The sequence below is a fragment of the Cygnus olor genome, chromosome 3, assembly GCF_009769625.2.
Source record: "Cygnus olor isolate bCygOlo1 chromosome 3, bCygOlo1.pri.v2, whole genome shotgun sequence".
Taxonomy (NCBI): Eukaryota; Metazoa; Chordata; class Aves; order Anseriformes; family Anatidae; genus Cygnus; species Cygnus olor.
This window is the reverse complement of record NC_049171.1, coordinates 103,345,036-103,371,915: the sequence shown is the minus strand read 5'-3', so window position 1 is coordinate 103,371,915 and position 26,880 is coordinate 103,345,036. Positions and strand designations below refer to the sequence as shown.

The 26,880-nt window shown below is 43.8% G+C and overlaps 1 protein-coding gene across 2 annotated transcripts; it reads right to left on the bottom strand.

The window, feature by feature from the left end:
• Positions 1 to 1,301: 1,301 nt before the first annotated feature.
• On the bottom strand, positions 1,302 to 26,867 carry PSEN2 (presenilin 2). 2 transcript variants are annotated; one of them, XM_040552931.1, is made up of 12 exons: positions 26,741 to 26,867; positions 21,894 to 22,084; positions 20,931 to 21,160; positions 19,555 to 19,696; positions 18,883 to 18,950; positions 17,709 to 17,929; positions 17,048 to 17,146; positions 15,189 to 15,266; positions 13,490 to 13,609; positions 12,821 to 12,939; positions 10,739 to 10,938; positions 1,302 to 2,179 (listed from the first exon to the last, which is right to left on the bottom strand). In XM_040552931.1, the coding sequence occupies exons 2-11, from the start codon at positions 22,035 to 22,037 to the stop codon at positions 10,783 to 10,785; spliced, it is 1,377 nt and encodes a 458-aa protein (XP_040408865.1). In that variant the 5' UTR covers positions 22,038 to 22,084; positions 26,741 to 26,867; the 3' UTR covers positions 1,302 to 2,179; positions 10,739 to 10,782. The 2 variants fall into 2 exon arrangements, with proteins under 2 accessions (XP_040408865.1, XP_040408864.1); XM_040552930.1 differs by lacking the exon at positions 1,302 to 2,179 and having other exon boundaries at positions 8,879 to 10,938.
• Positions 26,868 to 26,880: the final 13 nt, after the last annotated feature.

Genomic DNA, 26,880 nt, shown 5'->3' with positions numbered 1-26,880 from the left:
TCCCGTGTGGTAAACCATTCTTCCTGCTGCTGTTTAATTTGCATCTGTGTTGGGTTTATATGACAAGTTTTAGTAGCAGGGGTCTGCAACGGTGGCCTCTGAGAGAAGAGTCCAGAAGCTGCCTTGTGTCAGATAAAAGCAGACTCCAGACGGCTCCAAAAGGGACCCACCACTGTTCAGAGCCAACCCAATGAGTGACATTGGTTGTGCCTCTGTGAGAGCAGATTTAAGAAAGAGAAAAATAACTGCTGCACTCCAGCATCTGAGAGAGAGAGAGAGGAGTGAGAAACAGTCCTGCATACACCAAGATAAGTGAAGATGGAAGGCAGGAGGTGCTCCAGGCACGCAGCAGCAGCTCCCCTGCGGGCTGTGGAGAGGCCCCTGGTGGAGCAGGCTGTCCCCCTGCAGCCCATGGGTCCCACACGGAGCAGGTCTCCACGCTGCAGCCCGTGGAGGAGCCCCCAGTGGAGCAGGTGGATGTGGCCTGGAGGAGGCTGCAGCCCATGGAGAGCCCCCGCAGAAGCAGGCCCCGGGCCGGAGCTGCAGCCCGTGGAGAGGAGCCCACGCAGGAGCAGGGGGTCTGGGGGGAGCTGCCGCCCGTGGGGGCCCCGTGCTGGAGCAGTTTGCTCTTGGGGAATGGACCCCATGGTACGGAGCCATGTCGGAGCAGTTCTTGAAGAGCTGCTGCCTGGGGGAAGCCCACAGAGGATCAGTTCGGGAAGGAAGCCCAGGCCACACCATTCTGGTTTTGTGCCCTTCACCAGAAGATTGTAGATAAAACAGCAGAGACACCTGCTTCATCTGTGCTTTGAATCAACTGTCAGAGTTTCTGTAGGAGCTGATCTGATAAATGTGCTGTGCAAACACCTGCTAGACTAAGCCCTTTCAAGCAGGGTGGCTAAAAGAAACCTAGAAGACTTTCCTGTTAAAATCTAAACTTGGGCATCCATTGATGCCTTAGTGCCTCCAGTATGACATGGCAGCAGAATGAGGCTGTTGTGTTTAAAAAACGTATAAAAAACTTATAAAAACTGTTATAAGTTTTTACTTCAGTGTCTAAATCCCATGTAATTTCTGTTATGTACTTGTTTCCTTTTGCAGATCTGCGCGATGCAGATCTGAATTTACAGAGCAAGCATGAACAGCATTAAGAAATCAGTCACAATACATCTTTGGTACTATGACTGTCATTTGCTTCTCAAATCTTATCCAGTATTGCCACATTCAGTCAGCTTTCAACAAATTTGCTGCCTTATCCAGATATGTGATCACTTCTAGGAAGATTGTTGTATCAATGAGGATTATATATCAATCTTTTATTAAATTATAATACAACTTGTAATAAATTTGAATATAATACAAATTACAATCTCGATACAAACACTATAATGATATATCTATTCTCAAATATAATACAATACATAAATATAATGGAAATTATAATAAACAAATTATAACTAATAGTGAGTCACACTTCCCCAGAGCCTTCTCCTCACTGATCTTAAAATGGTTTATTGAAGATAATTTACTTCTCCAGATATCCTGATTTTACAAGTCAGAGAGAGGTCAGTACCTTTCCCAAGGTCAGTGGGAAAGTTTGACATAGCAGCCAGAAGTTATGGCTCCATAGCAAATGCTTTAGTGGTGCCATCATATCTTTACCTCGTATTGCCCATCGATACTTACATAACAAAGGGCTTAATGATGCAATTTCAGGGGTTGCTCACATTTCATGAACAGCTCTGCTGCAGCTCTTGGTAAAAGCAGGAAGAAGGACATGGCAAAGAGTGAGTCTAGGCCTCTTTAAATGTGAGGCATTTAAAGGCCCTCTATCAGACTTCAGGTAAGGTTGCTTTTCTCCTCCTGTTTGCTGCTTTCTGAGGAAAGTCTGCTCACCAGATAGCAGCTTGCTGCTTATTGGATGTCAGGGAACAACCCCCCCCACCCCCAAAAATCTCTTCCAGTTCTGATGTTGACTACTTTGAAGAACGCAGAGAAAGTTGGCTTCTGTTAAAGCCTTGTACAAAGTGGCCAAGTTCTCAGGCATACGTAGAGAAGAATTGGTCAGACTGTCTCAACTTCTAAAAAAAAGTTAGAGAACCAGAGCCTGGAAAGATCTTCAGTCTCTGCAGTTAGAAGGGCTCCAATGCCACAGGAAATTGGTATGCAGACAACTAACCTGCAGAAAGAAAAAGTTGATGGATTCTCAATTAAGCTAATATTGGTCTTGTCATTAGGTTGACGAGCATCCAGACTATTCAGAGAACACTCAGAAACGCTCTTACGTAGGACAGGCCCAATCTGTTTCTCTGACCACAACAAAATGTACACCACCATCCTTCTCCCACATTTGCGTAGCTAATCACAAAGCAAAAACTACTCTGGAAATGCTTCCCTCAGCTACTGAAGCTCTCATAAGCTACCTCTTAGGGGGCTTTACCTCATGTTCATTCATCTTTTACAGAGGGCAATTTCTTCAGGGAAGGAGGATTGTCTTATCTGCCTATGTAAATTTATGGTGTTCCACCAACGTAACACTATAATGATGATGAATTGAAACAGCTCAAGGAGAAGTCACTGGACAGGTGGCTTGGTTTCAGTAGTTAACTTCTGGGTATTTCAAAACTTTGGCATGTTTCAGTGACACTGTTTGTACCTTACGTTATTTACATGGCTTTATGGCCAAGAATGAGAGCAACAGTCTTGTAAAGAAATGAGATCTCTCTGAGTCAGTCAGTGGTAGATTCACATCCAGGATCATCCCAGGATCCAAACGATGAGCTATTTTTATAACACTTAGGACTGCTCTGATTCACAAACTGTGTATTTTCACCCCAAAACATTAAGGCGTTCTTTGTACTTGACCTTCTTTTCTCTCCTCCCTCATTACAAAGGGAAGAAGACATGGTTCAATTTCATTTTGTTGATGAGAACTTTATTTTTTAGCACTGTTGGAAGGAGTCAGTATAGCAGTTCTTGTGACAAATGTTTTCTGTCCAAGAAGATGCAGTGCGGGGAATAAAACAGGTATTTCATGAACTTCCACCCCCATTTTCTTCCTGTAGTTGTCAGCTAACAGCCTCGCTCTGCGTAGCTGGAGAAGGCAGGGAAAACCAGTGGGGCTGCTGGAAGGCTAAGCCCTCTTGCTAGCAGGAAGTGGGCAGGAGTTGCTGCGAGGTTACACAGAGAGTGGCTGGCTTTTGACAGGGTATTTGTGGCTAGTGCTATATAGCTCCAGGGAAGTGACTATATACCATTAACCTCTAATATAAAGCTGAGGCAGGCCCACTAATGCTGGGATTATCTTTAATAATTGTTTGGAGAATAACTAGCAAGTCTACTTTTCAGGCATTTCACAGAGTATCTTCCCGGATTTTCAGGGATGTGAGGCAGATCACGGCCTCTTTGTCTTTCACCAGGGTATGCCCCTGCCCTCCAACACACACACACAAATTCTCACCGAGTCAGATAACATGACTTCTGTTCCATTGGGAGAAAAGATGTGTTGCAAAGATGTTTTCTCAAAGAGAAATTTGTATACAGGTACATGAACTTTTTTTTTCTTTACATTATGAAAGAAAAGAGAAGTGTTACTCTCTAGATGGGGTGGTAACAAGTCACAACAAACCAAGCTGCAAACATGTTTATCACTGACAGAGGACTGCTGGAAAAAGTTGTGTGGCACACCACTCTTACCACCAATCTATGTTTGGCTGTGGCTTGTGCCACTCACCATTCCCTCCAAATTTTCCCACATGGGTGCAGAGTGGGTTCTGGGTACTTTAGAAAGTTGGAGACAAGCCCATGGGAGCGGAGTATGCTGAAAGAAGGACAGAGTCAGGTGGAGAGGCTGCAGATAGAAGCACTAAATGGAAGAAAGTGATACTAGTCCTTGTCTTTGGATAGGTTTTGGGACAGTGCACCTGGCCCCTGTCACCTTAGCAATTAATCACAGAGCCACAGAAGAGCCCAGGTTGGAAGGAACCTCAGAAGATTATCAGGTCCAAGCTTTTCTGGGAAAAGGGAGCCTCGATGAGATTAGCTAGCACACCGTCCAACTGCATCTTGACAATCTCCAGCAATTGGGATCCTACCATGTCTCCCTGGGGCGGTTGTTTATTGTTCTCCGTGTAAAGAATTTCTTTCTTATATCAAGACAAAACCTCTCCCAGCAAAGTAAAACATTCACAATATTATATACAATGTTCAAAATCTTCTGCACAACAATGCTTCACAGGTATGAAGGAAAGCCAGTGTGGTTGACATGAAGTTGAAGAGAGCGTAGCAGTCCGATTAGCAGCTATGTGCCTCAGGAATACCATGTTACTGTTTCTCCCCTGATTTGTGAGACTTGGTTAAACATTACTCAGTCCGTAATTCTTTATTGATTTGCTAGACAGATCAGTTATTTCTGCTCATTGTAAATGGCATTTGCTTGCATAGGTTGGTGAGTGCTTTGCCCTCTCCTGCCACCTGATTGATTACATGTACCTCAATGAGTCCTGCAGAGGCCCTCTACATTAGGGAAGGGATTGATTGTGAAGAGAGGCCTCTGAGAAACAGCCACAGACAGGCTGAGAGCCCAACCACCCCGCTGTCTGCTGGTAAAACTACACAGCAGGCTGTGAGCAATCCAGGAGATTCCTAGAGTACGTTGAGGAAGACTTCCTGGTCCAAGTATTAGACAAACCAACTAGAGGAGAAGCATTACTGGACCTGGTGCTCACCAACACATAGGAGCTCATCGAAGAGGTGAAGACTGGAGGCAGCCTGGGCTGCAGAGACCACACCCTGGTTGAGTTTGTGATCTCAAGGAATATGGGCCTGGCTAAGAGCAAAGTTAGGGCCCTGAAATTCCAAAGAGAGAACTTCCAGCTGTTTAAAGACCTGTTGGATGAGATCCCCTGGAACACTGTCCTTAGGGACAAAGGAGCTGAACAGAGCTGGCAGCTCTTTAAGGATGTTTTCCTTAGAGTAGAAGAACTCTCCATCTCATCCACAACTCTCCATCTCCCTGCGTAAGAAAGTGGGCAGGGAGGGCAGACAACCAGGATGGCTGAGCAAGGACCTGCTGGGCAAACTGAGGCACAAGAAGGAAATGCACAGACAGTGGAAGCAGGGACATGTGGCCTGGGAAGAGTACAGGGATGCTGTCCGGATGTGCACGGATGGGAATCAGGAAAGCTAAGGCACGGATGGAACTGAGCTTGGCAAGGGAGACAAAGAATAAGAGGAAGGGATTCCATAGGTACACGTGAACCTAATGAGGTTCAACAACTCCAAGTGCAAGGTGCTGCACCTGGGCCAGGGCAATCCTGGACACAAGCACGGACTGGAAGAAGAACTCATTGAGAGCAGCCCTGCAGAAAAGGACCTGGGTGTTCTGGTGGACAAAAAGCTCAACATGAGCCAGCAGTGCGTGCTTGCAGCTCAGAAGGCCAACTGCGTCCTGGGCTGCATCAACAGAGGGGTGGGCAGCAAGTGGAGGGAGGGGATTGTCCCCCTCTGCTCTGCCCTCACGAGGCCCCACCTGGAGTGCTGCATCTAAGTTTGGGGCCCCCAGCACAAGAAGGGTGTGGGGCTGTTGGAGCGGGTCCAGACGAGGGCCACGAAGTTGATCAGAGGGCTGGAGCAGCTCTCCTGCCAAGAAAGGCTGAGGGAGCTGGGGCTGTTCAACCTACAGAAGAGGAGGCTCCGGGGCGACCTCACTGTGACTTTTCAGTACTTGAAGGGACTTATAAAAAAAAAGATGGAGAGTGACTCTTTGCTCAATCCGATAATGACAGGACAAGGGGGACTGGTTTTACACTAAAAGAGGGGAGAGTTAGATTAGTTGTTAGGAGGAAATTCTTCACTCAGAGGGTGGTGGGGACTGGAAAAGCTTGCCCACACAGGTTGTGGATGCCCCATCCCTGGAGGCGTTCAAGACCAGGTTAGATGAGGCCATGGGCAACCTGATCTAGTGGGTGGCATCCCTGCCTATGGGGTTGGAACTAGATGGTCTTTAAGGTCCCTTCCAACCTGAGTCATTCTGTGATTGATTCTATGATTGAAAACATAGGAAACAGTGATGTTAGAGAAAATAGGCCTAGTGCTTTCCGTGCTCTGCCTCATTCTGATTCTTCAGGTCCTGCAAAGCAGTTAGGGAGTATCAGGCTTCACACCATTTATTTCTGCAAAGACCTAACCTTGAGTTGGCCTTGGGAGCTGCCACTGTGTTCAGCCTGCATTTGATAGGACTCAGAACAGTTTCCAGTTCTGGAAAACTCCCCCTCCTACTCCTTGGCCCCATACCAGGTTTCTATATCAAGGAGCTTAGCTAGTTCCACTTCATAGTTTTTATATCTTTTAAATACTCAGTGATAAATAGTACTGAGCACTGACACAGCCCAAATTGTGCTCTTGGGCACCTATCAAACAAATGCGTTGCATGAAGGAGGAAATAAACAGTTCATATTCACTTAACTCCTCGAGGGCCCAGGGCAAATGTCTGGAAGCTAGTGGGAAATGATGGATGATAGAAAACCTGTATCAATGGGAAGATGTAAAAGGAAGGAGAGTGACTTGCGTATTCATGTTTGATGCCCTGATTTTTCCTATATAACCAAGCCTAAACCCAGCATTTACACTCCTACTCTTGCTGTGCTTCCCACTTGTAAAACTGGAACAGCTCACACCACTTCACCTTTCCTGATAAGGTGAAGGGAGAGCAAGCAAGGATAAATTTAACTAGGGACGCTGGGGTGTGCTAGGAGACATGAATACTATGGTATGGGAAGTTCTGGCAAAGATATCCTATCTGTCCAGGCTGCCTTCTTATAATGTAACTGACTTCAAGAAAATTAGATAGCTACTGGAGACAGAAGACAAGACATAGCTAGATCCTGGATCCCCCAATGCAGAGAGCTGGAGTGAGAACAGTGTACTCTTCTCCCAGGTAAGCAGGACCTGCTGGGACAAAACAGAAGACTGCAAGTGACAGAAGACATGGCAAATCAGTAAATATAATTATTCCTTTGCTTCTTGAAGATGCTCAGAAAAAAATAATTTAATAGTTCCTGGAGAAGCCTCTGACTTATGCTCAGGGTTTGCAGAACTCAAACTAGGGCTGAATACTTTAGAGAAAAAAACAGGAACAAGGAAGGACTCAAACAAAATGCAGAGTGTGCAGTGTAACAGCAGCATCTCACAGCTGTTGAACATGGCATGACACTGAAACCATCTGGTTTTAAATGGATTCTTGTGCAGTTGAGCTCAGGCTCACTCAAGGCCTCTCCCCTGCTGTGCCAAAACTGCAGCCATGCTGGGATATGGGGTGCCTGCTAAAAAGCCTTGCCATAAGGGAGACTCCAGGACCTCCAGCCTCATCGAAAAACAAGGCATAAACAGAAGAGTGCTTTAAAATTGCTGGTAATTCTTCATATAGACTTACTGCCCTCCTATGGCTGCCAGAGAGCTGTACTGCAGACACAGGGAGACCAGGGACTGAAGGAAACAGTAAAGAAAAATTAATTATGTATTCAATTTAAAAAAAATTAAGTTACGAGAAACTCACACCATTTGATTAACTGAAGTGCCTCAGAAGGCAAGAACAAAGCAAAGCAATGTATTATTGGTTTGGGAGTATCAGGGAGACCACTATATATTTTGTTTTACAAGGACAGGGAGCCTTGAGCTATTCCTCACCAGGGTTCTGACAGCAATTGCCATTAAGTCAGAGAGATGATCTAACTTAATCTGATGGCCCCATAGAGATTTTATTAGCAACTGGTGCAAAGAAGGGGTGTAGAACAACAGACCACTGCTCTTTTTCCTGACTAGTAGGAGTGTGTTGTGACCTTGCTATATCCACTAACCCTTGCTCACCCAGTTTCAACAATTTTTATATACAGCTTTTGCTAAGACACCTCATATTGCAGATACATCCTTTTCTTTCTGTGAACCAGAGGGAGACGATCTTTCTAGCACTCTTCTGGCTGCTCATGGAGGTAATTTCTGAAGTTAGGTTTTATGAATGAGACCTTGAGTATCTGATGAGAGCTGCTGTGGAAGCACAGCATGATTCTGAAAGGCGTCTTACTTCTTGTAGTTTCTTTATGACTGCACTGCTTCTTGCGCATTATTTTTGATGCACTGTAGACACTTTAAACAACCCCACAATAATAACTGAAACCAAAAGCAACAACGAAGTGGCAAGAGGAAACAGCAATTAAGCACAAGCAGAAACTACGTGGTCAGAAGGTGACAACAGCAAACTGATTGCATTGCACAGGCTTTTAACAAAGCCACTAAAAGCTGCAAGAAGGCTGCATATCTCCCAGCAATGACAAGCTTGGGTTTGCATTAGGCAGGCTTACCACTGCATTTTTGTTCCTCGACATAGCCTCAAATCTTAGATGTTAGGGACTGTTGCTATGCCCAAGCCACTTTTCAGACTAGATGCAATGAAATACTCATTTTAGACTGGAGAGGAGATGTGACAGGGATCATATAGAAAAATGCCAACACATGGCACCTCCCATAGGATTTGAGCTGCTGAGTGACAAGGTGGGTATCATCCTAAGCCTACCTGACCTGACAGCTGTACTTTTTCAGAGAGGCATATCAAGTATTTAGGATTTCTACAAGGTCAAAGAGATTGCCGTTTAGCAAAGCATGCAGCAAGGTGAAATCAATGACTGCACAGAACAAACACTTTGCTATGCACACACACGTGCAGAATCAAGTTGTCAAGTTGCAAGACCACTGTGCCAATTTCTTGTGTAGTAGCCACCAGGCTCCTGTTCCTCCTTTTTGAAGGGTGCAAGTAAATCCTGCGCCATGCTGTGCAATGTTAGTATCACAAATAAAACTTCACTTTCATACACAAGTGAAAATGTCCAATGAGATGAGAAATCACTCAATATTGTTTTAAAACTTGTGTGTATACACACATTCACACACGAGGTGCATCAAGGTGAATATATATGCTAGTAGTAAATACATTTAAACTTTTACACAATTCAACCACTCCAGTTTTTATACAATATACTCCTATCACTCACCAGGACAACATATTTTGTTGCACTGACAGAATACACTGCTCAGTTACCTTGTAAAATTTTTTTTTTTTTATAAGTTATGCAGAATTTGATCAGTAAGAGGCCAATCTTTGGCAAGCACAAATCTACAAAAAACTGAAGGACCTTTAATAATCCTTCAATAATTGAAAGATCCCTCCCCGCCCCCATTTCCTCCACATATCAACTGTATGTCCATAAAAATAAATCTTTTTAAACAATATACTACAACCCTGTTAAGATAAGCAGGACATTTCTTCTAGTACATATAAATATTTAACATCCACTCTAAACCATGCAGTCTAAAAAATAAAATCATGATTGCAAGTGATTGTATTATGATTTGGCACCGTAACAAACACACACAACTTTCCCATAAACCTTAAAAAAAACAGCAGATAGTTTTTTTTAAATGTAAACTACTAGAGCTATCAGTAATAATTAACTCTCTGCCTGCAGTTTTTAAATTCAAACATTGCAAATTTAAGAAATAAGAACAGAAAACTAAAAGAGCAAAAATTATTTGTCCAGAGACACATACAACTCATAAAAAGCTTGTGTTTTTTTTTAAATTTGTTTGAAGCACCTACGTGATGTCCTTGTTAAATATCAAAGTAGATTAGCTTAAACAAGTCTATTGGAAAAACCACTATCTTAAAAAGGCATAGTTCAAAGTGTTATTTAAAAAGTAGCTTCAGACATGAAGTTCTCCATCTCCCCATGACATTGCATTGTTCACAAAACACTATGTTATATTTTGAAACACTGATACTGATCAGCTGAGAAAACAGAGCTAGTTTGTCTATTATACACACCTAAAAAGAAAAAAAATACAAAATTTGTCTACTTCTAAGAAACTGACATAAAAAGAAATAAAACACTTTTAAAATGCGTAAGAAAAGTGTGATTAAATACATTTAACAGCAAGGTGAAGTCAGATTTTTTTTTGTTTTGTTTGTTTTTACTGACAACAGTGTGATTTTTTTTTGTTGTTATGAAGTCACTTAATGCTGTGTAAATATTTCCAGCATTAATGATGCCTGTTTGAACATTAAGCATGTTCAAACGTCCTACCAGTGACATGCTGTCTAGATCCATCATGGCTATGTCTTACTAGGATCAGAATAAACAGACATTTGGAGCAATTTCAACAGAAATTGTACAAACAGAGGCCAGCTTATGAAGTTCAGCCTTACGCATCTGTCTAATGCTCACAACTAGGTGTAACAGTACTCTGTTCTCTGCATACTGACTGCTGTGCTTTTCTAATTGCAAGTATGACTGAATTTCACTTCACGTTTGCACAACACTTCAAAAGTGTGAAGTGTCAACAATTTCAGAGTACGGTTAAACTTGTCTGCAATTCCACAGCTAAAATGCCTGAGTTTCTGGAAGCACAGATCAGACCCTTCATCTCTCCAGTGCCCCACACTACATACAGGCTTCCTTGCTCACAAGTGCCTGCATGAACATTAAATAACATACAAGTTATTTAACTCTGACCTCAGCAGTGAGCTAGGCTTTTCACTGGAGTCCAAGCATTAGCAGTCCTGTGAAAAATCTCAGCTTAACATGTAACTAGGATTTTAGTATGCATCATGTCACAGTTATTGCTTTCTTTACAAGTATATGGCACTAGGTGTAAAATGTTATGACTTATTCCAAACAGTGTACCGTACTTCACAGAAAAGCTTTAAAAAGAATCCTCCAACTCCCTCTTCTTCTAAATATACAGCTGGTGGGAGGCCAGGGTGTCCATGAATGGTCGCACAAGGTTGTCTGTCGAGAAGTAAAAGATCAAGCCAAAGGTGATGGAGATGGGAAGAGCAGGCAATGCTTTCTTAAAAACAGCCAGTAATAAAAGAGTTAAACATAAACCCTGCCAGAGAGAATAAAAAAACACAAGGAAATAAAGTAAGAAGCCCAAAAACATAGGTCATCAATAACCTAATATACGAATAATAAGCTCTACACACTATACAGAAATTGAAGCCTGCCTGAGTTACAGTGGAATGAGACATGTTTTCCCACACCATCTTTCTCACAAGTTGGCCAGATATTTTCTTCAGCAATCTGGAGCTGAGCTGTTTGCTGAGAAAGTAGTGTAAAACAGCTAATGCTGACATACAACTGACCCTGAGAGGTTAATTGATTTTCAGACTGTTTTATGTTTTGTACTATACCATTATGTATTTGTTACTGATCCAGCAGATAAAACTATTTAAATCCTATTGACTGCATAGGTAAGGAATTTCACTGGAGGGCTCTAATACACAGTGGCATGTACTTCTTATACCTTCGCAGGTTTCGAGGTCTCTTGGGGAAAAAAAAGAACAACAAAAAAATATCCCACTGCCGTTCTTTTGACTGGATTGCTTATTATGCTAGGTGAACTCTATTCTTTATCTCAATAGCAGGCCAAGATCCATCTTTTGGAACATGTGAACGTTTTTTGTAGGTTTTGGATATACAGTACAACTGTGTGCATTGAAGTATGAATTATCTTATCTGAGCCCTTTTTTCTCCCTCCACAACGAAGAAACCTCAGAGACAATGTTCACACTGGGCTCCAAAAAACATCTATTAGCTACAGATCAGCAGTCAGGATCTTTTTAAAGTCAGTATTTCTAGAGTGCAAGGTTGATTATGATCCAGCTGAGCCTGTGGCTCTGTTCTTTACACTCTTCATGGACCATATCTGGCCTACACCTACTCCATAGTTTCCATCTACATTTAGAGATGTGCTCACTGCAAGGAAACTGCAGAGACCGTTTTGGGAAACGGAAAGCTACATATCAACAGAAATATAAAACTGCAAAAAGAAGCCAGAACAAATTTAACAGCACTATAAAAGACAGAATGGGGTACATGGTCTGATGGACAGAAAAGAGAGAGCTTTCCCCACAGCAAAGGGACCCTGTGAATGACCACCAGAAGGACATCAGAATATGGAGCTAAGTGATCCTATAGGTGTCTCTGACCTATGAGGTAGGAAAAGTAATCACACTATTTAAGTGAGGTAATTTCTAGTTCTTGTGCTTTCTAATCCATGGTTTTCACAAGTGATAGTCACTATAAGTCTTCCCCCTTGGGATCCAAGCAGGGAAATGGAAGTCCAAGAATGACGTCATAGTTCCTTTTACCTTCTAAAACTCCTGCCATTGCTCTTCTAGTTAGTTTCAGTGAAGATACTGGTGTAAACAGCTAGTTCTTAGTAAGAACCTTACCTTAAGCAGGTGCAGTATGACAGTCACCTGCTTTTACTGATAATTTTCATGGATTTTTAGCTTTCTTATCATTCTGTTTTCCCAGCTCGAACACAAGAATGAGATAGGCATCCTCTTGTGTCACAGTTCTCCTTAGCAAAAGGGAGTTAGCCTTTTTGACTACGCTTGCTAATCATGTGGAGTTCATAATACTGACTCTTGTGGCTGACAGAAATCCTCAATTTCTAATACTGAAGCAAACACGCCGGTAGCTCAGCCACAACTGCTGTCCCAGGGGCTGTTTGACCATCACTATCTCCATGCTTGACTCTGGTCTGAGGAATCTTCCCTCCTGGTCTGTATCATTTAGCTTCTCCGAGCAGCTACTTAAGCCTGTCTTTATAGACCAAACACTGTATTAGAAAATCCACTGGTGCTTTCACCCGAGTACCCAGGATGTTACCTGTAGCGATGTAGCAGTGCTCAGCTGTTGGTAATTCTGGCAACACTGCTGTGCTAAACAAGACTGTAAGATGTAAAAACTTGCTAACTTACTATAAGAATGGCTACAAAGCAGGCTAGTGTAGTATTCCAGTCTCCGCTAGGTGTGGCAGCTGCTTTCCCAACAAGAACACTGTAAAATATGAAGTCTCCAAGGCCCAGCTTCACACCCCCTGTGAGAAGTGGAATGGAAAGAAAAGAAAATAGGTGTTACTTCTCCAGTTTTGCTTCCTCCTGAATGGTCTTTCTTTCTGGGGACCAGCTGAAGGTTGCTAGTCCTGGCTACCAACCAAGCTGGACCCTTAGCATCCTGCACTGAGGTAAAAGGGATTACCTCCACAGATTACTGAGGGGGTCAAGACTTAGAGACACCCTCTTCTGCGGTTATTTTTACTCAACTTCACTCTCTGAGGTGCTTCCCTGTGCTGCCTTACAGTTGTACCAGCTGAGGGATGGAAGAGGAGTGGGATGCAAGGGGAAGAAGGAACTGCTTAAGTTGTCTGCATAGCCAAGGTATATCACTGGAACTACAATCCCAGAACAGATACTGCACCAGTAAGAAGTAATACACAGTCAGAGTCAAGATCGTTGCTGCTCAACAAGTCACAACTTTTCAAATAAACCATGATTAGACCAAACTGAGTTAGCGTGTTAACCACTATGAGTACAAATGTCAGGCTCTAACCTGACTGCACTGAAAACAAGATATGAAGCTTCCCTTACTTTCCTCCTCCTCCAGTTCCTCTAAAGAAGCGATGGGGTGGCTTGGAACAGGACTCCTTGTCTCCAAAATCTGAGAGTCTGAGTGTGAAGGGCTACTGTGGTGCTCTCTCCCATCTTCGGCTTGGTTCCACAAAAACAGGCCAAGAAAAGCGGAGAGAAAAAAAAAAAGAAACAAGAGGTAGCTGTATTTATAATTGTTTTGATGCATGAAATCTCCACTCTTATAAAGCTTCTCAGGAATAGATAAGCCCTTTGTCTTGGAATCAGGACCAACCCAAGCACAGACATTTGCAGAAAATGTGTTATTATTTGAAACCGTTCAGAAGGCTACATGTTCACAGTTTGTTTGGCAACTACCCAGTGACTTCAACAAGTGAGTAAATGCACAGAACTAAGCATTGCTCTGCCCGTTATTAAAAGCAAAGTGAGTCTTCACCTCAGTTCTCAATCCCTGGATCGAGCTGGTGGGCATGCTGGTATCCCCAGCCTCTACAGGCCAGAGTGAGAAGTGAAACCAAGTAAAATCAGTACATACTGACACAGTTACATCTTTACGGTGGAGACGCCAGGTGTTCCCTAGCTGGTAGTATTACCAAAATGGATGACTAGGAAGACTGCCATTTATGAAAAACTTCTGTTCTGAATCACATTGATGTTGGAGTTGGGTGTTCACACGTATCAGAAATTTCATTTTTTTGGTCCTGTTAAAAATATTTAATAATAATTCATCTTTCCCATTCTCAGACAACAGTGCTTTTGGAAGCAGCTTGTATGTGACATGTTACTCTATTTGACAGTTCCTATTTTTCAGAAGCATTCATAAAAACTTTCTAGTTTTTGGCGATCTGACAGGACACTACTGCTGCAGACATGAACAGACTGTGATGTGGAACACACAGAGCTTCCAGAGAGGCATTCAGTAGAACCGAAGGTGCCATTTGCTCCTGCTCTGTGCTCGATTTCAAAGCAGGACTGTGACTCTGTCATATGTTAGTATGTCAGCTATTTCAACCTGAAAATAAGCAAATGCAACAGGACCAGATGGAAAATACTTCTAACACCACAAGTCAGACTTCACTCAATCACCTTCACAAGTGCTGTTTAACTTGCATTTCAAGAAGGTAAAAACAATGGCACACAAATTACCACAGGATCAGATAGAATGTAAACCTGGAACACATCAGCTCCTGCTGGGTAACTGCCCAAACATAAGCTTTACCCAAGGGTAAATGTAAGGACATTCATTTTCTTTGGCAGGATAAGCTAAACTGGACCTAGAGCTAGCTAAGGGTATGTCTGCTCTGTAGCAGTTGCCTGAGTGCAGCACCCTAACTCACTTAAGTTCACCAGCTCATTGGCATTATATTTATGACCCTGTGTTGTAATTAACCATCCCCAGCTGATAAAATTTTAACAGCCACCCCACTAGCCCATTACCAGCTTTAACTTCAGTATAACTGAAGATGTGTGTTGGACAACACTTTTTTTTTTTTAAATAAAGGCAGCCTGAATACTGGAGCTTCCTACACCATCTTTGCTGCCAGTCCAAACACCAGGTTTCAGAACACCATTAAGTTCTGCAACTGATGTAACAATACTGCAAAAAAAGTGCGACCTTCGGGATTCAAGACCTTAACATTGAGACTTGCAGTCTCAAACATGTATTGTTTCCATGGGACACTGTGACATGCAAGCAAACCTGCATCCCATGTCTGCTGACTTGGTCCTCTTGCTGCTGTGTCTGGCTTTGCCATTCCAACTGTCCATATCATAGCAGCTAGAAGAAAGAGAGCAAGAAATCAGACAAAACATTGGTCACTGTAGCTCGGAGTAGCTAAGTATTTAGCTATCCCTAAAAATATAAGCCTTTCCCCCATTACTGCTACTACAACACTGATTCTCAGTCGGTTTCCCTAGTCACTTAAAAGGCAAGGTCAGAGAAAACAAAGGCTATACATCCATTCAGTCTTTAAGAAAAGTCTCAGAGCACAAGTCAGTATAGTTTTGTCCGTAACCTGAAGACAGCAAAAATCCCAAATAAGGGTCCTCATCTTCTTTGTTTTTTCCTGGTTTCTGGCTCTTCTATTCAAACGGAACAGTTACCCAGGAAATGATGGTAGTACAAAATGTAACCAGAGATTAAGGCAGATGGCATACTCCCCCTCTCCTACTGAAGGTAAAGCACACAAGTGAGGGATTCATTGGAGTTGTCTGAGTGTCTGTTTTCTCCCTGCATTTCTGTTTGTTTTTTTTTTTTCTGTCAAAATATTGGCTATTTTTGCTTTCGTTCCAAGAACAACTGAAGGATGTTTGCAGGTTTATTCTTGAGATGGATCCCTAATTTACGAAGGGATACAAACCATGCTGAGATCAACGGAAGGGGACTCAAATCATCTTTTTATATAAGAGTACATCAGTCTTCCTGTTTTCAGAGAAGCTAAACTAAACAACAACAAGCCAAGGCAAACACAGTGTCTACTGTTCCATTACAAACTCAGTCAAGGTGGTGTTTTTGCATCTAGAGGTAGCCACAAAATGTGGTCTCGCAACAGAGACACTGATGTTCTGCCTAAGAACTTTTTGGTCAGTATTTAGTATTTGTTGAATTGCATTCTCCTTTAGAGAAACTGTTGTTTGTTTGTTAAATAAAACACATGGAAAACTTCATCTAGATTGTTTCAGGCCGGTATAACAGAATGTCCAGTAGAATAGAAGTCAGGTGAAGCCAACAGAAGCTCTATTTGGAACACACAAAAGGATTTATATAGCACTAAACACTTGAAAAACTAGATCAGTCAAATTGTAGGCATCCTCAGCTTGGCACCCAACATTTGGAAATACTGATTCATCCTACAAGGTGACGCAATGGAAGCCACTGAGGTCCAGGAAGCACTTGAGCCCAGGTCTTAGAAATCTTAAGTCACCTGCCTTCCAACTATCCCAGTCTTAAGCATATGAATGCCTTTGTGGATAAGGGCACAGGATGTCATCATAGTTAAACAGTCCAAGAAATCCAGGGAAGAGAGGACTGATTTTGTTTGCAGAGCAATACTTGTACAGAGCCACTTGAAGGGAGCAGCCACACAATGAAAAATAAAGCAAGTATATCTCAGGCACTGCCATGCATACAGTGCACAGAGCAAGAGAAGGCTACAGAAAGAGCAGAGCCTCAAACGCTTAAAAATGAGCCTATAAAGCATATGCAGAAAGAATATGGGTACTCAGGGGGCATCATCTAACTACATAACTTTACAAACACTGCTGTCCACATAAGGCTTCGTATGCAGAACAAAGACTTATGTTCTGGGGCTATTGATGGAAAGGTAAATCTACTTTTGAACATTTCAGTTTCACAAGGCAAATCTGCCCACCCCTGTGGCTAATTAGGGTTAATACCATTGTAACTGTTAAGGTCTTCTACAAATGGTCTGCTCCAGGACATAAATGTGCACCAATCTGAGGGCAAGGAAGTAACTAACATAGTGCTTACTGGTTTGACACAGAAAAAGGTTTCAAGCTTAATGTGGTTAAAAACATTACTATTCTAATCTTACTCACAGGAATATATCAATGCAGGAAAAATGGGCTCATTTCTCTCCTGTGCAGTTTCTACCAGCATTCTCAGTGGCCCCTTAGGGCAGAGAACAGCCATCAGATCTGCAAAGAGAAAAGGAACAGACCATCTTACCTTAAAATGTCATGCATATTTTGCATTCCTGATCTTTGAAAAGTTATTCTTCCCTCAAAATGACATATATCGGTATTAACTGGCTGATTTCCTGAACAGTGATTTCTGCCGCTGTGCAACTGCAGCTGCTAGTCCCTGAAGATGATGTTCACTTAAAATACCATCCCCCAAGGTTTAACGTGACAGTAAGAGTTTTCATTGTATTAATCCTACAAGAAATCCTAAACTTCTTGAGAGCAACACATTATTCATTTGAAAGTAGATGACAGGATTACATTAAATTGTTAAATTTCATTAGCAGAGAACTGGGGGTACTTTGTTTATGTTCACCAATCCTTTGCCATGTATGCTATTTTTCAACCTTTGGTCAAGTTCCTCTTTGCATACTCTCTCCTGGTCAGAGCTCCTCACCAATCTGAATATTACCTTGCAGATACATCATTCTGTACGTTCTCTTCAAACTTTTAACTGAGATTACCTCTGAATAACCTCTCCATAAGCCACACTTTCAGAGTCACAACCCAGACTTACCATAGATGGAGATTGCACCTAGAATCACCCATGCCGACCACTCAGGTAGATACTTAATGAAAACCAGTGCCATCAGAGCACTGATCATAATGAGGTATGCTTGCTGGAGCTGCAGGGGGCCTTTCCAGTGGATGCAAATCATCCCAACAGCTCCAAAATTCCAGATGACTAAAATGAGCGTGGGGTAATCCATGGCCACATTGTACGTCTTCAATACTTCACTGGAATACAACAGTGAAATTTAGCTGAGCAATAAAAACAACTGACATGCAAAGCATCTTGCTAGATCTACTTAAACAAGCAAGCCTCCTATGACACCAGGAGGAAGCAGGATATAAGCAGCTGTCATCACAAGAGGGGAACCAGCCTGGCAGCCAATTGTTGCTCTTAGCTCTGTGTTCCCTCTGCAGGGCACAGGTGTGCTGTGTGGCAAGCACTACACTGCCTTAGTCCTGAGGTCAACAGTGATTCCAAGGATTTGAGCAGGCCAGATTTCAAGACTAGATTTAACATAGGCTCATGGCTATGCAACAGTCTTTACCTAAGAAATCATGTGCAAGTCATCCTACCAGAAACATGATAGGATGCATCTCAATATTAAAGATAAATAAAAAAAAATACAAGTAAGTGTGATCGGAAAGTTGAAAGCTTGGTTCCTTCTGAACTTGGAGCTAAGGGAATGAGTTTGAAGAGATGCAGTCTGAGGATAAGGCAAGACAATCCAGAGAACCAACTCAACACAAAGTTCCTTTCCACTTGGTTCTCAGAGGCTACAGACACACCAAAAGCATGTTTTGGGAACCTCCATCTAGCCAAACTGTTTCACATGACATCATGTCTAGAAACAATTGACGACAGATATTCCAGGATGTTGGCAATTTATACCAGTATCTCCTTAAAGTCACTATCAATGTACCTCCATACAACAAGGTTCATGTTCATGGTATCGGTTCCCCTCGATTTTTGTAGGGTATGTACTGTAAAATCAGATGTTGCCCATTAAAGACCACATTTTTCATAAAAAAAAGAAAAGCTGTCTAATTCTAACAATTTTTATTTTAAAATCTCTGTTTGTAGGAGGAGAAACATCCCATTCATTAAGTTGGGGATTTTCTTCAAACAGGTGAAGAGGGTAGTTCTGAACCACTAAGTTACTTGCAACATTTCTACTTACCCGAGATATATGTAGGTGAAGAGAAATAGCAACATCAAAGAGGACAGGATTAGCCATCCATGGATGAACTATTAAGGGCAAGAAAAGACAGTGATTGAAGGGGCTGTTCCCCCCTGCACAGGCTACAGTGCTGCATGCACTGTTGACAGACTTTCCTATTGTCCAGCAGTCCTTCCTTCTTCACTTCTCCTCCAGTTTCCAAAAACCCTCCTTCCCAACAGCTGATGAGGGAAGAGGGACAGCCAGTTGCTCCCAGTTCTCCCAATTCTGTATTCTATCCTTCTCTTCCACCAGAGCCTCCACAGGCAAGAACGATACTAGTTCCCACATAGTTTGTCCAAAACTTCAGAGAAGGCATTCACATTAAATGGCACAACTCAGTCCATAAGTACAAGCCGCAAAACTTTTTGACCATATGGAGAAGACTCAAACCTGACTAGCACAAATAACAGGCTGTTTCTAACATCCTACCATTAGTGGCAAATTAACAGCAAAGCGCATTCTGAGGCACACTCTAACACTGCTAGCAGAGGCTTCCCTACAACGAAATTGTTGCCGTGACTAAATTGTGGACTAACCTGTGCAGTGCCTTTATTTCTCCCTGACAGACAAGCCTCACTTGAACATGTTCACAGCAAGCATGCAGAAAACACTCGGGCACGAATGCTTTACCTTGTAGCAGCGGTATTTATAAAGAACAACTAGGAAGACGGTCATTACAACAATGACGCTGATCATTATGATGGTGTTCAACACCGAGTTCAAGAGACGCTGGCCCACAGATGGGGTATCCTCACTGAAGGGAGTGTAGATCCTGCAGTATAAAGCAAAGCCATATCAAGTACATATATTCTCATCTAACTGGTTGCCCCAAGATAAAAACAGATCAGGGCAGGGGGGAAGAAAGGGAGGAATGACTTCCGAGGACAGTAAACATCAGATGTATCCTCTGAAGGGGCCGGGCTCCGGTTAGTTATCAACTACAGATTAATGTTGTTTAACCAAAGCACATTACCACAGAGCAGCTGCGTCTGGCAGAGCTCTAAATGAAAACACAGAGCATAAATGGGAAAATAGTGAGAGGACAAGGGGGAACAGCTTTAAACTAAGAGGGGAGATTTAGGTTAGATGTTAGGAGGAGATTCTTCACTCAGAGGGTGGTGAGGCACTGGAACGGGTTGCCCAGAGAAGCTGTGCATGCCCCGTCCCTGGAAGAGTTCAAGGCCAGGCTGGATGGGGTTTTGGGCAGCTTGATCTAGTGGAAGGTGTCCGTGCTCACGGCAGCGGGGTCGGAACTAGATGATCTTTAAGGTCCCTTCCAATCCAAGCCATTTTATGATTCTATGATAAATGACTAAGTTTAGCAATTTCTCTCAAGGCTGCTAATATCTATTACACGTCTCTGGACCCTCTCCAGGATAACAACAAGGACACATCCCAGGTGCTGTCCAACAAAGGGGGACCCTTTCTTTCTACAATTTTCAAGAGAGTCTTGGGCTGTTTTACCCCTTCTTATCATGCCACCACCCCCTCCATTTTCTTTTCTTTGGTTCCATTCCTCCAGCCACCATGTGAAGTGCAGTTAGAGTGCTGGGAATGCTCTCGGGCAGGCAGGAAGAGCTGGATAGAATTACGTATCCACACCACGAATCTTTGGGAACCAAAAATGTCATCAGGAAATGAGACACTCATCCAAATGAACATGCTATTCCCTGATTGCTGCCAGTCAGTGGGTGAACAGACCAGGAGGTAAGCCTGGGCCTTTTATACTGCAGTATGAAGCAAATTCATTCCTATGCCACTCAGAGGCTAATGCCTAATGATAGTGCTAATGAATCAGTATAATACAGGCATGGAAAAACTTACACAGATGAACACGGCTTACTTTAGTAAGATCTTGGTATGTTTACAGAGCCATCTTTAGCCACGTAAAGGCTCTCCCAGCCTGCCAAGGAAGCACACTGTGTACGTAGGTGTACGTGCACAGAATGTATGTGTAATGCTAGGGATCCCATGTACTCAGAGACTGTTTTGAAGACCCCACTTACAGCTGCCCGTTTTTCTCCGTATAGAAGCGCACTGACTTTATGGTGGCGACGACAACAACCATACAAAGGGTGACAGGCACAAAGAGCATGATTACATGCTTTGCTCCATATTTCAGCGTCAGTTCCTCATCTTCATTTTCCAAGGCACTCCCTCTTGCTCGAACACCCGAGTCAGACATATCCCCATCAGCAACATTGTTAGGGCTGCAGCTGCTACCTGTGTGCCTCTTCTGAAAAAGAAAAATTAACAAATATGTGAGATCCTTTCTTTGCATTCAGAGCTTCATTCCACCATATTTCATGAGGCTGCTGTGGGCTACCACAGCATACCAACTTGTTCTTAATGGGACAGTGCCAACTGAGCAATGCAATTAGAAATTCCATTACAAATAGGCTGCAACAGTTTTTAAACCAAACCCACAAATATAAGGGCCTCCTCAGTGCATACAGAGAGAGGCTGACACATGCATATGAAGGGTGAGGTGCACAGAAGTGGGAGGGAACAAATTTCATCTGAGGTGGCATAAACCTGACCAGATTCCACTCCCAGAGCAGTGCTGTGCTTGTTTTACCACAATGCTTCACTGACAGGAGGACTAGATTCTGTTCTAACATTTGCTGCATTTGACCTGAGCAGACAAAGGGTTTCTGGCAAAACGAGAAGGCTGAAAAGGATATCCTGCAAGAGTTGTATGTGCATCAGGTCCTGATTAAAAGCTTGTATCTTTACCAAAAGGAAGGAAAGGGGAGGAGTATATACGGAGATAAAAAGGGAGGAAAAAGTCACAGTGGAGGAAATGGGAACAGGCAGTGCAGCTGCTGGCCAAGAGAGTGACACTAGAGAAGTAACACTGGCCAAAGCCAATCCTAAAAGCCTGCCTGCTGGCATGGACTGAGGGACAGCAGGACTACATTTATCATCATACCCCATCTCTTTGGTGCCCAGGGAGGATGCATACTTACCCTATGTATTTGCACTTCCCCTGCTTCTGAGGCTTGCAAGCCATCTTGGTAGGAAGGTATTGGAGGGCTCTCTGCAGACATCAGAGATGTTCTCTCATTACAGGTCTCATCCTCACTGTCTGAGTTGTTCATGAATGTGATCATCGTCACTTTCCCAGGGAGCACTCACTCAGGAGGGACACAGCCACGAACTACTCACGACCAAGAAAACAAGCAAAGCCAAAGAAAAGGAAAAGCGTGAGCACTGCAGTGCAAACAACTGGGAGTCTGAAGACGAAGCACAATTTCAGCAGGGAGGCTACAGCAAGCTGCGTAACTCTGTCTCCTTCTAATAGAAGATTTAGCCTGCTGTCACATCAGGCACGACAATCTGTTCAGTTAAAGTATCCTGCAGTCAGGGGGAACAGCGAAATGCAGCACTGAACCAACTGGACCTAGTCCACCTAGTATTTTTTCCCTCTGCCACAGCTGTCATAGTCCCTGCCTCCGTGCTTGGCCTCTTCCATTAGCAGTACACCTAGACTTTCACAGAGGAGGCTTCTCAGTGCTTAATGTTTGTTTTGTATGAGCCAAACAAGGCTTCACCTCGAATGCTGCCTGGCTGCTAGACAGCTACAAGAGCTCAGCTCTTACACAACACTCCTACAGCCATCAGCAGGTAGCAGAAGTTTCTTAGTAACCTGGAGCCTCAGCTTTGCATAAGCCACTAAGCAGGAGTTACATACTGCCTTCCGTATTATGGCTGCTGATTATCCAGATGAATTTCATAAGCAGTTCTTCCCTTTGTCCAAGGGCTGGGGGTAAAATAAAGGGGAAGACTTGGCCCTTTAGGTGAGCCGCTATATTTTCCCCTTACATTGACTTGTGCTTAAAAGCAAACCCGCTTGGATGGGCAACAACTTGGAGTATAGAAGCGGGGACTTGACATTTTTGGCCTCTTTCCACCTACCACGGTGCAGAGAAGTGAAGAAAGCAGTGGCACAATGCAAACAGCTCTTCCTTTTAGACACTGAAGAGAGGAGGAGCACTGCCCTGGCTAAAGCTAGTGCAGAACAGCCTTAAAGCCATGATTTCAGGTAGCTTTAAATAGGATCGATAGGAAAATTCCTTTTATCATTTATTAAGGCAGCTTAACAAAGCAACTGGAGTAAAGAAGGATAATTCAGGCACCTGATTCCCAGCCACCTATCCATAAGCAAAACCAGACCTCTAATGCGTCGTAAAGCTGTAACACCTACAAGAAATCCTCCTCTCTTCTGCTGGATTTTACCCAGGTATCCCCCCCCAAAACAAACAAAAGAACTCCCCACATCAGTGTATCTCAGGTAATATAACCAACTCAGGGGAGGAAGCTGAAGAAGCCACATGACTTGGACACAGTCATGTAAATCTGAATTAAGCATTCATGGTCTGACCAGTAGATTTTGCTGTCTACCAGCCAGCTTGATAGGTTAGAGTAGACACTTCAAAGCTCTGTGAGATTCTTGCTTCTCACTAAAGAAACTGAAATTCACTTCAAGAGAAGGAAAGAGGGAGGAGTGGGAGATTCCCCCGTCTTTCACAGCATCCTGAATACAGTGGTCACCTTCAAGACATTTCAGAAAGCAAACTAAATCTGCCCAAGTGAAACATTTTTCAGACATGTGCTCCTTCCATGCCTTCTCTTCAAGCCTTTTCCTCTCATTCAATTCCTCTTTCAGTGATAAAAATAATACATTTATAGGAAACAAATGCAGGGGCAACCCTCAAGCCAGGCCTATCAGCTTCACAGTAACTATGTTGCAGTGAGCTGCCTAATACTTCCTTTTTTGTGCCCTTTTTTTTTTTTTTTCTCCTTACAGAGCCTGAAGTCTCCACTCCCCAGTTGCTCAAAACATTCTGAGCACGTGGGGGCTCACAGTTTACAACTGAGAGCCTAGATTCTGGTTCAGTTGTAAGAATGAAGTTTACTCTTTCAGAGTTCGGTACCAATATTTAGTCTTTAACAACTGCACAAAAATAATACAGAACTTTTTCTCCCAGTATTTCAGAAACTGCAACACAACTTTTGCTATGTGAGCACAGCAATACTGCAGAGGTTCCAGGAGGGACAGCCAATTAGCCTACTTTCACCATCCTCGTTGTACTCACTGGAAGAATTATACAGACAACAAAACCACACCAGTAATATCTAACCCTCATGATTACTTGGAAAGTCTTATGTTGCAATATAGCCAGACATTTTCTGTTATTCCCCCTCAAAAAGAATAAAGGCAAAGATGCTACAATGCTTCCCATCTGCAGGCAGGCTCAGACCCGAAGACAGCTTTACCATCCATCTCCCATTTACGGCACTTTGGTTTTGGTGAGAGGTGACATAAACAGCCCCCAAAGCACCAAGGACTTTACAGGAACTACCAGCCCTCAACAAATCCTCTGAAGTTGTATTCACAGGTGCCTGAAAGTGACCTAAATCTGTGCTACTGCCAACGGGGTTGTCCCACCACTCTGCCTCTGGTGCCAACACCAGGTGCTCATCAGCAATCCAGTTCTTCTGAAGAGACAACAGGCACTTATTTTTCAGTTTTTGCTGAGCCAGGTTTCAGTATGACAGGCTCCCAGGCTGTCTGCCCAAGCAGCCCCATTCCCAGTGCCCAGAGGAGGAAACAGGCACACAGGGCAAAGCAGGGCTCTTTGATGAATGGCTTACAGAGGCAGGAGCCCTTTGCCCTACTACCAACCCCAGCGGAGTTTGTCTAACACCACCGTTTACCCATCTGAGTTGCACTGAACTGGCACCAAGGCTGTGCTGGCTGCCAGACAGAGCTCTGGTTTATACCGCCTCTGCTTTCCGGGAGGAAGGACCAGCCTGGTCACTCTCACAGCCACACACTCAGCACAACCTTCTTTCCTGGATATGGTTATTTTTCTGCATGACACCAAATAAATAGTGCATACAATGTGTTTCCCTAGACTGAGCTGAACAGGGGAAAGGACAGATTAGGAAACAAAGTACAGAGGGCTGAGACAAGCACAACTGCCTTCTGGCTATACCACAAGAGGAGCTTTCAGAGGGATGAAATGCAAGCTGCATTTATATCCACATGACAGAGCATGGTCTACTAAATACAGCCAATGAAGGACAGAAACACCGGGTGCCAGACAGTCTTCACATTGACCCAGTAAGCCACAGGGTACCAGGCAAGGTTTTCCTCTGTGGATGGATACAAACTGTTAGTACACGTTAAAAAAATCATAAGATGTTTAAGAACCAAAAGATCAAACTACCAAAACCACATGGCAGAAATGAAAGGGGCCAAAAAATAGGTCAGTAGTTAGAAACTGTTTATAACAGAGCAGCTGAGGTGGAACTACACTGAACCCTACATTACAGCAGCCTTGTGAAGCCTACAGGAAAGCACAAGCTACCATTTCTCTCTTTCCGTATGTCTTTTGTGCAAGGGATCTCTCTCCTCAACTGGGATAAATCCACTTTATCAATTACACTGAAACGGGGCCAATTCAAGCTAATATGAGGATCTAGCCTCGGCTTGCTTTTTAATTTCATGCTACAGCATCACTGTGCTGCAACAAAACCAAATTCTTTGCTATGTTTTTCATCCTTGAGAAATATTACCAGTATAATGCATAGCACAGAACAGCTGCTACTGGCTGGCATAATATTTAATAATCCACTTGAGATTTTAAACTCCTGCTTATATATATTACTCTCTTTGATGGCAATCAGATGAAGAGAAGCAGTTTTCCTTTGCTAAGGTTAGACAAAGAGAAAACTTTGGGCTGACGCTGACAGCCTGATGTTCTCCTAAGTTTCACCTGTAATCGCTGCTGTTGGTAAACACAAGGAGCAGGAAAACATTTTCTGCAATTTCAAGCGGTGAGATAACAATTAAGAAGAAAAATTTCCAAATTTGTGCCAATAAATAAAGCCTAAACATACGTGCTGCTAAAATCCCAAGCTGCTTGTAACACACCAGCCAAACGGTCAGAATTTGCAAACGCCTTTCACTTCCAGCCCCTAAGTGCTGGAATAACAAAACAAGAGGTACTACAGGAAGCAGGGGAGACTTGTAGTCCTCTCTCCTTTTCAGGGCATGCCAGCAGAGTTGTGTTAGCATTACTTTCCCACAAGAAAGGCACAACACACAGCCACGGTGTTACTTTGCCGACAGAGCTGAAGTCTGACCCTTCCCCAAGAAGGTCAGAATTATTATTTTGCCAAACCTAGGCCCAAACACTTAGCAGTCAATACCTAGGGGATACAGACCTACGTACACCAGTGACACCTCGAAGTCTGGGCCAGACTTCGCACAGAGGAGCAGCTACCAGCTTTGGTCCTGCTGGTGGTGCCCTGGGCATGTGGACCAGCAGCTCCTGAACGTGACACACCAGGGACATTTGGGGACACTCCGGCTGTCCTCCTGCACCCTGCCCGAGGGCTTGGGGCACCGGGGGCAGCTGGCACAGCCCCTCCACAAGCTGCCCCACGGAGACACACGTGAACACCAGAGCTTAGCTGGCCTGCAACATGGGGTCGGCTTTGTTGCCCACCTAAATACACGGCCGGCCACCTCTGGGCACTCAGAAAGAGAGGTAACAGACGCTTTACCACCCCGGGAACAACAAATACAGCCCATTTTCCATTTCACACACGCGCATATGTACATAAGCACACACGTATGTACAATACTTATACGCGTATATTCCACCAGGATGAACCAGCACAGCTGCCGGTCCCACACCTCCCCGGAGCGGTGCCGCCGTGCGACCCCCAGCCCAGCCCGGGATGCCGCCCGCAGACGGCTCTGCCCGCCTCAGCCGCCCGACCCCACAACCCCGGTACCCACCTGCGCTCGGCCCGGCTCGGCTCGGCTCGGCCCTGCCCGGCCCAGCTCGGCCCTGCCCTTCTCTCCATTGGCTCCGGAGCCCCCCGTCCCCACCCCTGGCCGAAGGAAGGGTGGCGCCCTCCATCCCGATTTACCACAGC